Source organism: Argopecten irradians, chromosome 9, assembly GCF_041381155.1.
Source record: "Argopecten irradians isolate NY chromosome 9, Ai_NY, whole genome shotgun sequence".
Lineage (NCBI taxonomy): Eukaryota > Metazoa > Mollusca > Bivalvia > Pectinida > Pectinidae > Argopecten > Argopecten irradians.
Genome location: NC_091142.1, coordinates 26,038,833 through 26,058,726, shown reverse-complemented (window position 1 = coordinate 26,058,726; position 19,894 = coordinate 26,038,833). Strand labels below are relative to the sequence as shown.

Sequence of the window (19,894 nt, the reverse complement as noted above, 5' to 3'; positions counted from 1 at the left end):
TCTGTATCTATCTATGTGTCGTCTGTCCGTCTATCGATCTGTCTGTCTCTGAAGATCATTCGTTCTTTTGATACAAATATCTAAATATTGGTATCAATTATACTTCACATAAATGATGAAAAGTATATACAATTGTTAAAGAAGTATTAAAATAGACCATTCAGAGTCAATTACAATACATTCACATCACATGTACATATGTATTAAGATCTAAATTCTTTAACAGACGATAATATGGATAAAAAGTGTTACCTTTGGTTAGAATTAAATGATTCCTTTGGATCGTAATCCGAACTTGTGATAGAAACGTAACTAACATTAGGGGCCGGTTTCAGGGGCCCATCATTCGAACAAGACGTTCTGCTACTAGTACTTGTGCTATGACCATATAGGGGCATAGCTGAACCCCTTCTTAGTCCATTCAACACATCCATGGTATCACTTTACTAAAGTCATCACTTAATGGTATAAATCCACAGTTTATGAATTGGAGCTTGTCGTAGAAGTTAATTCCACTTTAAAATGTATATCCTTTTGTCCAGTTTAAGGCGATGGGCAAACTTCAACATGTACGCCTGTACCTTTCGCGGTGTAAACGACAGTGCTTAAATTTTTAAAATGGCTAAGAATTTTAAACGTACAGGTATGCGTTGGAAATAACCTTCCACAAAGGTAAATACAGGTAAGTATACAGGTAAGTATTTAACTGTATGTGTCAGCCATGCCTACAATCTTAGATCGAATTCTTTGTCCGTGACCCATTCCAGTGTATATAAGAACTCTGGATCAGAGCCAGACGTCTCCTTTAAAAATGGCCGATCTGAATTCGTGAAGTCTCTTTTAAAAATGGTTGGTCTGATTTTGTGAAGTAGTTATAGCGTGTATTGTATGTATACACTATCGTAAAGTGTAGAGTTTGGAACTTGTAAAGGTATGTAGGATTAAAATCCAATTACTGGCCCATACAATCAGGGTTATCATTAGGTCTTTGTTACCGATTTGAACTTGCAAACAAGGTCTACTAAAACTTTGACCATCACTCAGAACTTTAACCTTCAAGACATATGTTTTCTATTAGGAATGTAATTAATACATCCGAAATAAAGAAACGTAAATAGGTACGTAAAAGACAACTAACTTAATTGAGTTAAGGTTTTTAACTATGAAAAACTTATTCTGACGTCCCGATACCAAATTTTCTATCATCCCTATTCCTCAGTGTTACATCAGACTATAAAAGTTTTTGAAATCTGAATCACTAATGTCATTATTTTATGATAACAAATCACAACCCGTTGTCGTCAAACTAACGAGTCATTATTTTGCTTCCTGTCCTTTGTCTCTTATCGTATTCGACTTTTTGTATTTCAAGCACCATGTTCTATGATGCTTGTCATGACTTTACCAGGCGAAATGTTTACGTTCAGATGAGTGAAAACAAATCAGCCACGGTATAAAGCCATGCACTGATTGAAGTTTTTAGTGTCTGCCATTTTGTTTAGATTGATAATTTAGAATAAATTGAATTTTAATGTATATCGAACATGCTAGCTATCGACAGATGTATCCTGGTTATCTCCCCCTGGCGAACTCTTTTGTTGTTCGTCCGCTATATATATGCATCATGGCCACTTCAGCTCAGCCAGCGTGCTCTGCTCTTTCATCCACACAATTTATAACGGTAGAGGCAGGGTTGCGTATTGTCTTACTATAAGTAGCATTACTTTGTAACGTACGGACGCCTGTTAGGGTTACATTGAAAAAAAATATTATGTCGTTATAACGACTTATTATCTCGTTGTAACGACTTACCTATGTCGTAATAACTAACGACATAGTATCTCGTAATAACGACTAAAGCTATGTCGTGATAACGACTTACTATGTCGTTATAACGACTTAGTATCTCGTAATAACGACTTAGCTATGTCGTAATAACGACTTAGCATGTCGTAGTATGTCGTAATAACGACTTAGTATGTCGTAATAACGACTTGGTTTCTCGTAATAACGACTTAGTATGTCGTAATAACGACTTAATTATGTCGCAATAACGACTTAGTATCTCGTAATAACGACTTAGTTTCTCGTAATAACGACTTAGTATCTCGTAATAACGACTAACCTATGTCGTAATAACGACTTAGTATCTCGTAATAACGACTTATTATCTCGTAATAACGACTTTTTGTATAATCCAAGTTCATGCCCAGACTTATGTCCATTATTTGTTTAATGAAATCAAGGATTTATACGTCCTTGTATACGTCCTTGATGAAATTAAAGGTATATTAAACAATTATAAACTTTGTCATATTAAATATCAATTATTTCTACATTACTTTTACATTTTTAATTTTACCAAAAAAAGTTGACTACGTAACTTACATTTATCATTCATTAAAATGTAAGTGGGGACGTGCACATGTTTATGAAATTTAACAAGGAATACACATTAATAATCCTTGACCAATCAGTACGTGTTTACAAATACTAACACATTGAATCCGTGCCATAACCCAGCATTAACTCCAATAATACTGTGGTATTGTCAGTAATACTGTGGTATTGTCAGTAATACTGTGGTATTGTCAGTAATACTGTGGTATTGTCAATAATACTGTGGTATAGTCAGTAATACTGTGGTATTGTCAGTAATACTGGTTGAGAAAGTTTGCCCAGTGCGTATGGAATGCTTAAAGCTCATTTTCGAACGACACTTAATCATATATCAAGAACTTTCCTAATATGGACACTCTTCCGCTTACTTTCTTAACAACGTTAATTCCTTTTGAGAAAGAATCACTTGGTTTTTTAGCATGTGTTCATATACCTGAAAAAAGTGCCTAAAAGTGTTTCTGTTTTACATCATATTGGTCCAGGAGTAATTTACCTTTATATGGAGCAAATCTTTGTGACGTCTCATTTGTCTATCATATCTAGCGATTATCAGTACTGGTTTGTAACATATTGCTGTTAAGATTTCGTGACATTGTCATACTGAAACATTTCATGTGAAACTTCGGTCATAAAGACACTTTCTTGTGTAGTGGGGAGTGGGGTGGAATTCTCTCTGCCAGAAATGGAATCAGCTTAGTACAGGTAAACAGAACGGACACAAGGACCGTAAATCGAAATATAGCAGAAGAAATGAACTGTGTTGTCTTTTTATTACAAAACCTCCATTACTATTCTGTCACTATATTTTTGTACATTATAACGAACGAAGACTTACTCTAAAGTTCAATCAAGTACACACAATAGATTCTTTACTGACTAACAATTACTAATTCTCAGGGATGTTTATCACATACTTTTAAAAAAATAAACAATTTTAAGTAGACATAGTTTAAATTGGTGTTCAGTGCGTAAAGCAAACGAAGAACGTAAAAAAATCCTATCGAAACCATGTAAAGACGTTTTTCCCTAAATAATCCTCTAGAAAGATCACATGGATGGGACTAATGTTCATTAAAGGCCCACTACCTTTCCGGAACAAAATTTAAATGTTTCTTAAAACATTAACAACATAAGGAATACATACCGATGGCCTAAGATAAGGTAATAACACCAAACATATGCAAGATTTCCTGAGTAATATATAATAACAGTTGGGAGTCATCGCCGTTTTGCCGTCTGTCGCAGTGATAGTCAACTACCACGCGGTATATAGGACGACGGTGGGAAACATAATACGACCCGCGTTATGAAAATTCACATTTTATTTATTTTAATTAAATTTTCAGAAGATTATAATATGTGTAGTATTAACGGTAAGTTAATAACTTTTGCGACTCTAAAAAATTATCGATCTCGTTTTACATTCCCATTTTAAAAATTAAAAGACGTTTCGGAAAGGTAGTGGGCCTTTAAATAAAAAATATCTGATTTATAAATTACTTGGAAGTGTTTATATATACATAGGTTTAAAGTGCATATTATGGAAAATCATCAGTTACACACATGTGACACATCTGCAAACGTTTACAAAGAAATCACTGAAGCACACAATTCACGTGTGTGACACGCATCTCTAAAGTGCACATGTTACACGTGTTTGTCTAGTATAAGCATACAATAAACTACATGTGTGGCACATATCGAACACACACAAACAGCTACATATGTGACACATGATGATGATGATGATGTCACACATCTCTAAAACATACACCCAGCTTAATGTGTGGTGTTTAACATGTCCCCACACAACTAGATACATATGTACATGTGTAAAACATTTATAAAGTACACAATCAGATGCATGTTCATGTGTGGCACATTTCTAAAGTTCACAACCAGATACATATACATGTGTGACACATTTCTAAAGTACACAACCAGCAACACGTGTGTGACACACTCCACGGCACACATCCAACAACACGTGTGTGACACACTCTAAATCACACAACGAACTACACGTGTGTGACACATCTATTAATCACACAACGAGCAATACATGTGTGTGACACATCCCTAAAGCACACAACCAGCAACCCACGTGTCTGGCACATCTCTAAAGCACACTACCATATACATGAGTGTGAAATATCTCTTAATAACACACGTAGCCTGCCTCACATGTGTGACATATTTCTAAAGCACACAGCCAGTAACACATCTGTGTGACATATCTCTCAAGCCCAAAACCAACTACACGTGTGGGGCGTAAGTGTGTGACATATACGTACCCCTACAAACACATATGTTTGTGTCGCACAGATCTGCTACATTATTACGTCTGTTAGTTTAATACGAGACTGAACAAGTTCACGCTTAATATACATGTATATTTCTATACAAGCCATTAGATAGAATCCGATACCAAACTTTGATAATCGAATATTTCTCTTTGAATTTGATACCTAGCTACACATAAATGTATGGCAATCTATATTTCTACCACCTGAATTACTGGGGTCCATTTGGTATTGAATGTGTGAGTCACACGACAATCTTTTAACCTACCGGTTTTTACATTTTTTGTCGTGCATTATCATCTCATAGTATTAATTATTTCAAAAAATCAACAAAAGGTAGTGTGCTTAACTTTTTTCAATTAAAAATTTTCATGAAGTAATCTATTTTATTACGATCAATATTTTATAATAGTTTCGCTGACAATAGCTAATTATTCATCGCTTTAAAATCAGTAGAAGATAAACGGTGGTAGTTTACGCAGACCGCTGTTATTTAATTTATGACTGTTTTCATTTGTAGGTAATTTAAATATCGGAGATTTAAATGTCCCCAGACACAAATAATACTTGTTGTTGTGTGAATACGGTTTATTGTGTGGGGGTATTGTGTTTCTGTACTGTTGTCTAAACACTACATGTACGTACATAGGTCTATATACGTCAGAATATTCATATAATGGTATATACAATGCGCACAACAAATAAATCCCAATCGGGACAATCTTATATTTCATCACCCCGACCCCTATCCTATAGGACCTACAGCCCTATTCCCCAACCCCCGACCCCAACATGAATAATTTAGAGATGAAATATAGCCTTCGAATTCATAATATGGTAGATTTTAATGGTTCCCATCGAAATGCAAAACTTCGTTGTCTTAACCTCCCCCCCCCCTCCCTATTTTTTTCTGCCTTAAGTACGATATGGCAGATTCAGCTAATAAATAAATTCATTTCAAAATTCGTTGTTGAATAAAAATATTCATATGTGTATATTCATTAGATTTATTTTTTCGGTAAAATTGGGCACATCTCTTAATGACACAACAACACAACAGTACATGTATATGATGTTGATATCCAAAATGTACAATATCGACTATACAGAGAAATGGGAATTTAGGACGAACAGATTTTGTGTACTCAAATTATACAACAGTGTTAATGCCTGAAATGTCTTCTTAATCATGAATGCTTGTAAAAAAAATTTGCATACATATTAAATATTCATTACAATGTATAATCTATATACAAAACGCTTACATCGTCCAATTAGTAAAAACATCATCTGTATCCAGGTTTGTTTAAACCCTATGACGTATAGTAAAACTCAAATTAGTCAATACAAACGTCAAATTAGTCAATCTCCGTTTCAATTCCTTTTTTTCTGACTCAAATAACATATTCAAACGACTTTTACATATTACTTCAGTTATTTTTATCTCTCTAATTTAGTCTCGGTTCAACACACCGAAGCGACTTATTTTGTATACGCGTGCGTCCTTTTAAAGTTTGAGATTTCATTCAAAATATGACCACACATTTCCAGAACAGAAAGAAACTTTCTTTTCATTTTCTTGCTGTGTTAAACTATTAAAATACAATAAAATCTGTGATCTTTTTAGTAAGATATACATAATTTGCTATAATTTGTCGATTTAGAACGTGTGAAAGTTGTCCGTTCACATCTCGATCGTCTAAGCATAAGTTGCTATTGGTACATACATATATATATATATATATTGAAACTTTCCTGTTACAGTATCTTACTAAACAAAGGCATTAATCATTATTAAATCTTCATTGTTCTGACACCAAACAATAGTTAGTGAAGTTAGGAATCAATAATTTTTATTTATTGATTTATTTGTTCAATATTGAAAGGCGAAATTTCTGAAAGATCATAGCTGGATACGTCTAACTTTACGGTACGCATTGCAGCTTAAAGCTGCTCCGCCGCTGACAAATGACATTTTTTAGGTATCAAAAACAGGAGAAGAAGAACTAGTATATTTCTTCAGTTACAAAAGTTACCTAATTACACCATTACTACCATTGAAAAGTTTGAACTTCTCATTTTACTTCAATATAAAGATATTAAAAATAATTCATTGCATCACGAAAAAATTTCCGTGTCACTATGTCCTATATGGAATTAAGTACTGATTGCGCCAGCATCAAAAGCAAAATGAATTATCTTTTGTATTAATTAGACATAGATTTAAAATTATGTTAAATTGGTGAGTATTGTTTATGCTCTGTCGGCGGTGGAGCATCTTTAAACATACTTGTCATTCCACTGTCTTATCTTATAACGTGCATTTTCAAAATGCCCTTCAAATGACCGAGAAGTACCCAAGGTGAAACAGAATATAATACAATAACAGCATTTGTAATTGTAACGTTATGTAGATATAAGTGGGCCAGAAAAGAATGTCTTTTTCGTTTCATTTCTAGGGTTAGGTAACCTCTGGGACTAACTGGACTCTACAAGTATACAAATGAGCAAAGTCGTTTTCCAATAATGTAAGTTTAACGCTTCGATTTATGGAGAAACTTTCACTCGATAATATAGGTATACTGTCACCTGTTAAGAGACATTCATTGTACACCAATTTTTAAGGATGCAAAAGGAAATAAATACGGGAATACACAAAGTACAAAATTATGAATAACCTTACCTATTCCTTGTCGATGGTCATGTTTGCCATACATTATAACGGGAGTACTAGTACATATATAAAAGTAGTACTAGTCTACACTACTATATTACATTTAAAAGGACACGTCCATCAGACATAACCAATACCGTGGATTTAGAATACTTACAATGTGTTGTAATATTTAATCAGCCAACACATTTACCTGTTCATACCTGTATACGTTCACCTTTAATGGCAAATGAATGCTAGCTACCTGTCTCTGTATATAATGACATACATATAACTTACCGAGGGGTAGATAGGCTAGTATTCCTCCTGCTCGGCCCGGGGGATACACAGTGACGAGACGGCCCCGGGGATACACAACGCCTCGCTGGGGAGGGGGACGTACATCTCCGGGGGACGGGCACAGCTGATTTGACGGGTGAGGCAGGCCTTGCTACCTGTGACACCTGAGATCGACTAGCACCTGTCGTTGTTGTTGTTACCTGTGCAGGCTTATTAGTATACGAAACCGGAGACGGTGAACGGAATTTAGCCGGAACTGGTGACTGGCTCCGTCTCGTGTTATTAGATATGGATTTTTGTCCTGCAGAAGAGTCCGATATTTGATTACTATAAATAGATTCACTAGGCATTGAAACTTTCCTGATAGGTTGTGAAGGGATTTTCCTGGGACTTGATGCTGGAGAGGGAGACATACTGCGCATGCGCGCCGGAGATGCAGGCCTCTGATTGGCTGAGACAGAGGAAGGTTGGACAGACATTTTCCGGGGAGATCTTGGAGTCGTAGGGACGGAATGAGAGACTGCGGTGGTACTCGCCCGTCGGGCCGGGGTTCCTCCTGCCCGGGACGTAGACTGTCGATGGCCTGTTAATATAAAATAGAAACACCAAATAGATCATATGATATCATAACATGCACTTTGATTAGCGACTTGATAATTCAACACGCTATTTCATTGCATTGTATAAGTAACAGTGTATAAATGAAACCCAAAATGAATCAAGTAAACATACAAACAAATATATGTATATGTATAAGTACAATACATGCATGATATATTTTTTTTTAAAAACAAGCTTATAAGCACTCTGCAAGCCTATATATTCTTAATCAAAGGACTTCGCAAGACTTTGGAGTCCAGGGCAATCACAGTGTGAGGAATGTACGTTAATCACATGTAGTTACCCCTTGCATTGTAAATTAGAATGCTTTGACCACCTGTTTTCCCCTAAACTTCCACACAGGTTACAAATATATGTTTATAACAGTCACGGTAGTCTGTCTATTAAATGGATTGGTCCGTAAATTTCATAAGTATGTTAGATTTTCTATTCCCAAACTCTTGTACTCTAAATACTGGACATTCGCTAACCAGCATGTTGAACTCTATAACTTCATGCCTTTTATAAAATTTTGGATAAATGGCATATTTTTGTAATATTCTTGTAAAAGAGATAATGTGTCATTGCAATTAACCGACGGTGTATATATCTAATCAATTTCGCATGATCTACACCTGCCAATATCTACATTATCCTGTTGGTTGACACGCTCTCTTCTGTCAAGATGACGTCACGGTTTTTGTACGTGAAATTGACTCAAATGAATACTGATAGCGATTTCTTTGTTGGAAACAAATAAGGTAATTTATTTCATTTATTGATTAACTCAATGAACTATACGGTACTCTTTGTGCTTATGCAGGCTAAATTAGGATGTAGTTGGTTCTTTAACTGGAAGGGTTACAATAGTGTCGCTTTTGACTCGGTATTTTAAAAAAATGAATTGCGTACAGTGACAAAGGTTTCAATTATTAACTCAATGCTTATATAGACATATGAAATATTTTGACTTCTTCACACCAAAGTCTATAAAAGTTGTAGTTTTTGATCCTGAACATAGAAGAAGTAGGATGACTGGTTCGCCCCTTGTCAGTAATTATTGTGACTGGCTAGGGTGTGTTGCTTGGTACCGTCGGCAGCATGCTTCAGTGATATCGCACTATAAAAAGGGCAACAGTTCCACTATACAAGAAGACACAACACGAATATACCGCAGTCTCCCAAAACACGCACCGAACACTCTACTGGATAAACATGACTTTGGCTGTTAATAATACGTTATTTAACTAAAGAATCAAACTGACGTTTTCTAGCCTTATAGGAGGTCACCATATTGTGTAATGGACGCTATATGGTATCACAATACACTATTTTGTAATCGGATTATTCCATTGGTAGTAATTAACACATATCTCATAAAATGTAACTCAGGAAAAACACAAAAAAAAAACAGATTTCGGAGAATAAAAATCAGTACAACTGGGCACCCATTTTTCATATAATTTATGAAAACAACAACAACAACAACAATAATTGAATTCTGTAAACCTTGAAAATCCTCAATGGCCAAGTCCGCGTGAAGAAATATCGACATTTTGATTGTGAATGCATAATTTAGAACAAGTTTGTTTTCACTGTCCAAAACTACTACACAATTTAAATACGAGGAAAACCAATATTCCTAATTACACATTACAAAGCAATCTGCGAAGGCGAGTTCAGACTATCTATTTTTAACGACTCCGTTCTGTTGGTCACTACAGCTAGTGATTCTGTGATAGTTTTGTAATTGTTTATAAGATTTTGTAATTATTTGCAGCAGGTGTAATTCAATTTACTAGATTGACAATAGGGTGTCTTTTTTCAGAGTTGCGTGCAAGCAATCTTCACTTTGTATCCATAAGATGTTCCAATTATATTTCGCCACTAACCAACTACTTTTGTATGTCAATTTCTGTAATTTTACGCCTTCCTTTGTAAACAAAACAATGTCTTTTTCCGCTCATTAAGAACGAAACTAGCCTCGTCATTTATTAAACAGTGTTATTTTCAGTGTCATTGTAATAGTGAAAGTCGACACGTGAAATTGGAAACAACGAAATTCTGCTCTAATCTCTCGTCCGACATTGTAATAGAAAAGAAAAGAATACAGATAAATGAACATATGATTCTGAAAAGTTCGCATATCGGTATTGAATGTTTACTTGCACTGTACTTTTACATTGTATTGAATAAGATAATTGTACAGTGTATGACAGGTGCGACTATTGTATGTCAGGTGTGACATTTACTGTCAGGTATGACATTTACCTCTGGATAAGCGTATTAACATCGAAGTGTAACAATATAACAATCTCCCTCTAGATAGTGTCCGTTTGACAAAAATAAAAACCTAAATAGATTCATCCAAAGGCAATACACGAGTTTTTCTAACAGTTAACTACCGTTTACGTCCAATGGAAGGCATCGGTGACCTAATTAGGTAACAATGTTATGTATATTTATGTATATAAGTATTCTCAGTAAACGTAATATTGTTCAATAAGATAAAGATTACGCTTTCTGTCGACAGAAAAGTCGTTCATTCATTAATATTCATTCACACAGAATTAACCTTTTCAAGGACAATGACTTAAGTATGAAATATGCAAGACCGATAACTCTATTCATATTAATCGAAAATTGGCTCTACGGGAAGTGTTGCGGTGAACAGCAGATGTGTAACTAGATTATTTATAGGTAAATGCACGGTGTAGTTGAGAATTAAACATAAGCCCTCCAGAGGTATGTATAATATCGACCAGGTCATTAACCTGACATCCGGAGTATCGATCTCTGGCTAACAGGGCCGGATAAATGGGGGTCGAACGTCACACTTTCTGTAAGCCCAGCGCAATATTGTTGGAACACAACAGGTTTTTGTGTTTATTTCAAATCAGTGTACATGACAGTTAAAATAGGAAACGCGATCGGTGAACATTATCCGTATTCGCCTGGGGAGCTGTGTAGGTATCAGAATCAATGTAAATAGAATGTATAATGTAGCAGTCGAGTTAGTTCCATGTTTTGACAAATACAACACCATCTAAAATTGTAAGCATGAGTGATTTTTTCTATTCTGGTTATTCCAGTTATAACAATAATAACATCATCCCATTTATTTGATTAAGTCAGCTTTACTCGATCGACAAACTCTTTACGTCATAGTATACCCCTGCGATAATTTCTGATGTTAACCAATCCTTAGTAGTCGAAATGTTAAAATTGTTATAATAAACCTGTATCATAATATATCATAAACTGTAGCGCATGAGTAATTTACCGTATTTTATTGTTTTCATATTGTATTGTGCATTAAATGTAACTCGTATAAAGTATCCTTTAATAATCATCTTGTCTTGTTACTGTAATGGACACTTGAGCGTTTACACCTAACAACTGGAGATTTATATTTTAGTCAATCGAATACAAAACGGCGCCAAAGCGTTGTAAAGTCTAAGTTCCGGTACTTCATTTTAAGCACGTCAATAAAAGAACATTTTTGTAAGTAAGAATGGTATGTCACTATGGTGAAATACTGTTATTTTTTGTATATTTTATATTATTTTGTATGCGAATGCTCATTGTCGGATCAGACACCTTATATTGGCATCCAAGATATTAGAGTTACTCCCCTTCATTTCAATCAATTATCTTTTAAAGTCGTTTACAAAAGACAATGCAACCCAAAAATGGCAAAAGACGTTCATGAATGATCATTTCGTATTGAAAAGTGTTTGAGACACTGAGTTATAAACATCGTTGGTTTTTTTTGTATGTGTGCACAGATGCAAATAGTAACAGTCTGATCTATCAGAGTTACTCCCCTTTGTTTCACTCCCGTAATGTTCACAATTTGAAACCCCGCTTAATTCGTGCTCCGCTACAAACGGAGCACGAAGTAAGCGGATATCAAACAACTGATTTTAATCAGATTGTATATATATAATGTTCATCGCTTTAGAATGGAAGCAATTTCTTAATAATAGGTTTGATTAGTTTTTTGTCGAACACTATTGTCTCTGCATTCGCCATAAGACTTATATGTGCTTAGTGCTTATATTTCTTGTATTCGATAGATATGTAAAGGAGGTGACGATTTGCCCCCGCCTTCTTTTCAAGCAGCCAATTTCACTCTCCTTGCATGCAGTATCACTAGATGTCTTTGTAGCCATATACGGATAAGTTTTCATTTGATATACACGTATAAAAAGAACCACTCAACATAAAAGGAATTATATTTATTTGTGATTTCGTTTTGTCTACCGATTGATACGATAAGCCTCGACCTGAAATAGATTTATTTACAAATATTTACATTTATGAGTTTGATTTACATACAACATCTATTATGTCGGGGGAGATGTTTGTAAAAGAAATTATTGTATTAAGGATAATTCCTTTTAAACCTCAGCAAATTAAGATTTCTCTGACAAAGCAATGTGCTTGAAATCGATTAGATCTGGTATTGTGTAGACAAAATTATATTTGCTTAAGACTTAACACAGTTACAAGGACAGACCTAAATGTATACATGTATATTTTATAAAGGCTTGTTTTCATATTTAGTTTGCTTTCATTCATAAGCACAAACGTTGTGAGCTCTAACTATTGATTTTTAAAACGACTCATTTACAAACGATTCTTAAGTTTCCTTTCTTAACATTTTTCAATCTTAAACATTCCATACGTCTTTTGATTGCAACATGGAATATGTAACCTAATGAAGTTTATAATGATAATTTCAAACCTACATCACTTTGACCGAGAGACGTAAACCTTTTAAATCACAGTATAACATGAATAAATATGTACCTGTTGATTTTCATGGATTTGTGTAATGTATAAAAGGTGAAAATTATAAATCAATTGAATCAGCGATATAATGACACGGACAGTTATAATGTAGCCGTTCAAGGCCGGTCCAACACCCGTGACGTCACCACAACCACGTGACCAATCATACGGAAATGACCTGAATAAATGTTGTTGGAATGTCTTTTGAAATTACTAACCGTGCGTCACTAAAATCGAAAGCAAATGTCGGCAAAGGATATAGGTTTTGTGTAATTTATATATACACACGAGACCAAAATATACGATTAGCGAGTCTGTATTCAATGATCTGTGATTCATTTAACCATACAAATATAACATGGTATGTAAAGCTACTCTAAGAGATCCTATTCAAGTGGCACATTTAGAAAGAGTACGCGCCAATCCTTCACCATTTTGTCTCTGTGATGTCATAAAAGGGCTATTCAAGAATCAAAATATTTTATAAACGTGTTTAAGATCTCGATCTTGCGTAAACATCCTAAATAATGAAGCATGTAATATTTTTTTATGATTTTAGAGATCTTGAAAATGTTGCTCCTCCCACGTTTAAGTATAAAGTCACGTACGTGCGAATGTGATTAACGTCTAATATTGAACCAACAATCATTATCATTCAAGACCTGATTTTGAAAACAAAAAAGTGGGTTAGAGATTTCCATCAGATCATCAATCTCTTTTGTATTTCAGAATTTCTTATCGATTCCACGCAGTGGTACCCATAACACCAACATGAAACGATGCTTTATAACTTCCCAATATTAATTATCTGCTGGTATCGAAAATGGTAAATCGATATTTGTGTTGATGTATTTCACATTCTCTCAGAGTGAAAATACTATTGATGTAACACTTGTTCATAAATCGGATCAAAATTACTGTCACCATTCCACGGGGATCAGAGAGAGGCTGGAATGTTTGATGGTAGGTCGCGTATAAATCTCGGAACCAAATGAAATCCGGATATCGTAAAATAATTTTAGGTAGTTCGGCCTCGTTTGAGCTTCCAACACGGTCAATGAAATACATGGTTTGAAAATTGATGTTCAGATTTGCACTCAATCAACAGCTACATAATGCTTATGTCTATGAAGATAATGAGTTTAGATTAGATAATAAATTTGCATTTAATTTCTTATTAATCGGGTGGAGGGTGTCACAGGAGAATGAAACATGAGAAAGATCGATAACTCCAAAAATAATTTAAAGTGCTTCGGATAAGTAATCTGTGAAAGGAGTGTGGCCCAAATATAGTTCAATAAAAATTCTCTCAAAAGAGAAACTTTATTTCATTCAATACACACGATGACCTGGGTCATTAACTATGAGATTAATAATGTTATATGTATAAACATTAAAATTAAACTCATTAATGATTCATTCACACTTCCGACTACGACATTTCCTACTTGTTCACACATTAGAATGACTTCAATCAAAATCATTGTTTAGAAAATTAACATGAATTAAGATGAAATGGAAAAATAATCTGGTTAAGTAGTATCAAAGCTAGATCTTTTTGTTACCGTCTTGGTCTAATCGATTACATGAAGTATGACATTACTGTATTTTTACGTAATTAAAATGATATTGGTATTAATATTAGGTAGAGAGTACTTTAACTGTAACAGAGCCTTTATACCCTTTGGTTAGATTATATTGAGTTTTAAAACTGCTCTTTTAAGAGTCATGGTCAATTAGGACAAGTATCGGTTACTAAAAATAGCTGAAATTCCCGCATATAAAACCAATATATCTTATACCGTAAATTGAACTCGCGATCATAAAATTGAAGAGGCGCAAATGATAGAGAACTAGCTAGGTATCATTACAATATTTGAATTTACATATATACTAAGAATTTCTCGTTACTTTCAATCTCTTCATGTATTCTCTCCCTATATCGCTCTCTGTTACCCTATTAAGAAAAACATATCAATTTAATTCTCCAAACCTATGTTATACATTAAAGCCGCATGATCCGTATCTTTCAGGGTCTGTAAAACAAAAAATGACAAGATATGGTGTAATAGCCCTAAAAAGTTATGAACTTTCCCCAAATTACAAGTCTAGAAAGTTAAGAGGTCCAAAGATATAAATATACAAAATTTTATTTTAGACTTACGCGCGGTCCGACAGAAAGTCAAAAGTTAACGCCTCCAAAGCTTCGAAATGCTACTTTGCGCATGTCCGGAAATAAAAGTTGTTTACCGCAATGGAGCGAGCTTTGCAGTGAAAGCTCGCCGGCTTAGAATCAACTGCTGATTCGAAGTGAATAAGGAAGTTATATCAACTAAAAATGTTCTGAATTGCTAAGAATATTATATGGAAACGAATTCGAGCTATGACAACAACTATGATTTGTGAATGATCTACCAAAACCACATAAACTGACTTCTCTTCGTCTCTATAAGGTGAGTGGGGCCCCGAAGGGGTAGGCCTACGGGTTATATTCTGTAAGTGTTTGGTCGCTTTTTGGAATTGGTACCATAGTAAAATAGAGATTAGAAATCAGGAAAAGTGTTGATAAATTTGGGAACATATAACAGATTTAATCATGGATTACAACAGAAGCATTAATAGAGTCATACAAAAAATGTACAAACACAGTACTCAAAACCTGTTCAGAGAATCTATCCCCTGGGCTCAGTGCCATATTCCAGCTATCCCTAGACACCGGCAAATTACCAACAGATTGGCTGAAGGCAAACATCACTAGCGTCTACAAGAAGGGAGATAAACACCTGGCTGAAAACTACAGACCAATATCCCTTACCTGCGTCTCATGCAAAATTCTTGAACACATCATCTGCCGCCATCTCATGTACCACCTAGAGACCAATAACATACTTACCAACCTCAATCACGGCTTCAGGAGTGGGTATTCATGTGAATCACAACTCATCGTCACCATGGAAGACCTACTGCACTCGCACGATAATAATACGCAAACAGACTGTGCCATCCTTGATTTTTCCAAAGCGTTCGACACCGTTCCACACAAGAAACTGCTACACAAACTGACATCTTATGGAATAGATGGGCCAATCCACTCATGGCTATCCCACTTTCTAACTGCAAGATCTATGCAAGTAGTCCTTGAAGGAGTCCAATCCAAATCAGTGCCTGTGGACTCGGGGGTCCCCCAGGGTACGGTACTAGGACCAATATTGTTCCTATGTCATATCAACGACCTCCCTGATTGTGTCCAATCACAAACCCGCCTGTTTGCAGACGACTGCCTCCTTTATAGGAAGATAAGATCGCACAACGACCATGTAATTTTACAACAAGACCTTAAACACCTGGAAACCTGGGCTAACACATGGGGTATGAAGTTTAACGCTAAGAAATGCTACATCCTAAGTATTAAACAAAAGACCACTCACTTCTACAACTTGGACAATACCATCCTCCAACAGGTGCGATCAAATCCATACTTAGGTATTACCATCTCTGAGGACATGAAATGGCACCAACATATAACCAACATATCCAAAAGAGCAAACTCCACCCTCGGCTTCTTAAGAAGGAACCTACGCAGCTGTCCACAATCTAGTAGGCGTAGCGCATATGTTGGACTAGTAAGACCAATATTAGAGTACGGATCAATAGTATGGGACCCATATTACCAAAATGACATCAATACCCTAGAGCGTATACAGCACCGTGCAGCGAGATTCATCACGGGAGACTATAGATCCAACAACACAGGCTGTGTAACAACAATGCTAAACAATCTGGACCTACCACCATTAGAGGTCAGACGTCGACACAACAGACTCGTATATCTCTATACAGGGTCGTGGAGGGGTTAGTGCCAGCTATAACTCCATCAGATTACCTTATACCAAAAAAACAGGGAAGACAAATTACTGCTAAGAACCTATGTGACTTTAATTCTATCAACATCGTTCACAGATCAATATGTAACAACGACAGAGGCTTCAGAGTTAAATCGCCAAAGACTGACCAATACAAGAACTCATTCTTCACTAGAACTATACTAGATTGGAACCACCTGGATAATAGTGTAGTTCATTGCAGCAGTATCGAGGCATTCAGATCAGCACTCGAAACGCGCTACTAACCAATTCTGCGCTCTCTCTCACCCGCCGCAAAATTACCAGTCCTGGGATATAGCGGCGTAACAGATACAGATACAGATACAGATGTACGTGTTTCCTTAAAAGATGATCACATTCTTCAGTGTTATACATGTACGATATACATGTAATGTTAGCTACTGTTACAGGCTTACAGCGTCAGGAGTGTGATATCTTTTCTGATATCTATTTGTGTATTGATGTATATCAGTGATATATATCCTTTTACTGCATGCTATGGATATTATTGTATTAAAGAAGCCACTTTCAAACTTAATTCATCAGTGTTCGTGTGTATAAGATTGTATTTTTTTAGACTTACAGTCACTTAGTCACCTACTCGTTACATGTATCCTATCTGCTGGTCTTAATTATATAAAATTCACACCAATACATCATAAGTGGTGTGAGTAAAGAATAGTAATTGACTTTTTTAAATATGTATTATATATTATGTCCAATATATTTAGGCTACATAAATTCTGGCACTAATTAGAACCATTACTCTTCACATGAAAATGCCTAGACCTCTGTAATTCAATAAATGACTAACTTAGTGTCTAGTGAGGTTTGATTTTGATAAATGTGTTCAAAAACTGTGTAATTGTTATAAATTTGTGTTTGACATAAAACAATTGGAACTAGTTTGATTTACATGTAGGCTTGTATACAGTATTTATCTATGTACATAACTGACATTTACTCCACATTTTCTTTATAGAATATATGGGACCTTCAACCAGATGACAGAAGTGCAAGATGTGATGGCAGCTCGCCCAAAAATAAAAGGGAAAAACAACTACATGTATCTCTGAGATCAAAACTGACAGTAAAAAATAAAGTCTGTTTGTAATGTACCCATTATGAACCAGAAAGAAATTATTTTCAAGAAGGAAGGACAGAACAAACCTAGCATAATTCTTTACTATTATCACCAGGATATTTTCAAATTATTCATTTCTTCTTCACACAAATGAAAAAAAGGAATAATAATGATTATTGCATGTTTACATACCTAGTATGTATAACTTTTGAATAATTTATATGGGACAAGGATGTAATTCTAATTTATGAACAATAAACCAAATAAAATAATATATGTCATTTGTCTGAGTTGTTTAATTATGTAGTGTTCATTTCAGAAATGTTCAAATACAGAAAATAAATAGCAAACAAGACTGGAGCTAGATCAAAGGTTATTTGGGTCAAAAGTCAGTGTCAAATCTCAAGATATTGGCTCTATAGATATACATATATCCCTATGTGTAATAAAAAAATCTTGTTGTGTAATACACAGATTGCACATATATATAAGAATATCCATATATCTGTAGAGACAATAGCCTGTGATGCATGTTGTTAAATTGCATTATTCATTTTTGACTATTTTAAGTTGCAAAGTTTTGATTGATTTAGAAAGGAATAGACTGACAATAACTTCTAATTAGTCCAGGTCAATCAAGGTCTATTACATGTACAAGCTCTTAGCAACTTCACATAATTAGTGTTTGGAGCAAGATCACACTAAAGGAATTAGGATTGCTTGAATATATAAAGATAAACTATCAAAATACAACTAATAAAGTTAGATTTTCCACCAGGTTAGACTATATACATACTAAAAAATGAATTTTACTGCAATTACTCTGATGACATTATAATATCATGCTATGGTCAGCTTATTTGCTACTGGATGCTATTTTGAACTCCAGTCATTTTTCTATTGACTTAGAATTCAATGCACAATATGTGTACATGACACTACAATGCATATGAATGTGCTATTTGTGCATGAATATGATTGTATAAGAAACATCTAGGTCTTTTATTATGCATGTTTCTGATTAATTTGATTCAGAGGCAAATTCACGGCTGGACATCATATTATATGGTAGCTATATGGTTCATTGGCAAGCTATCTGTACATGTACATCACAAATTTAACTAAGGGAGCTGTCTTCATTATCTACACAGAAAATATATACATTTATAATTGCATGTTAGACATTCAGAACTTTTAACACACATTAAACCACCTTATTGCAACCTCAACCCCATTTTTTTTTTAATTTTCTGTAATCCTTGAAATCATATAACCAAATGTTTATAGTTTCACCAGAAATTTATCATCATGTTTTTAACGAACATGGAGCTTTTCCAACATAAATATCAGAAATATACATAAAATAACATGTATTAAGTTTTATACTGGTTTATGGCGGTACATGGTGATTATTTAACTAATAGATATGTATACACATATGACATTGAACAAAAATGCATATTATGTCAAGTTTGCTCTCCGTGCTTATTTTACTTGATTTATTATTATATTTCATTTGGACCTTTATAAAACAAGTTATATGGTTATCCAAGGCAAGTCAAATATCGTCTGAGATATTTATTTTAAAATATATCACCAGAGTAGAAAACCATTTTCGTCTCTATATATAGTACGATGTGTCTTGTCTATTTCATTATTTATCAACACCATTATTTATATATCTGGTACATTTTTGTACAATTTATTATCTTGTCTAGTACGTTGTATGGTATCGCAACACGTATTTTATACGAAGTTTAAATACCGTTCCCACAGAAATCCCTCCGGTGGCCCCCAGAAATTAGGCAAAGCATAGTCAACCGATCGCCGTATAGTAAACACTCAAAATGACCGAATGGAAGTATTGTTTACA

General features: G+C 34.7%; 1 protein-coding gene across 2 annotated transcripts in view; it reads right to left on the bottom strand.

Moving 5' to 3' along the window:
• Nucleotides 1–19,894, bottom strand: part of LOC138331890 (uncharacterized) — an 87,130-nt gene that overhangs the window by 9,696 nt on the left and 57,540 nt on the right. For both annotated transcript variants that reach the window (XM_069279746.1, XM_069279747.1), the window contains exon 4: nt 7,657–8,239. In XM_069279746.1, coding sequence (XP_069135847.1) covers nt 7,657–8,239 — 583 coding nt within the window. The remainder of the gene's footprint in view (nt 1–7,656; nt 8,240–19,894) is intronic.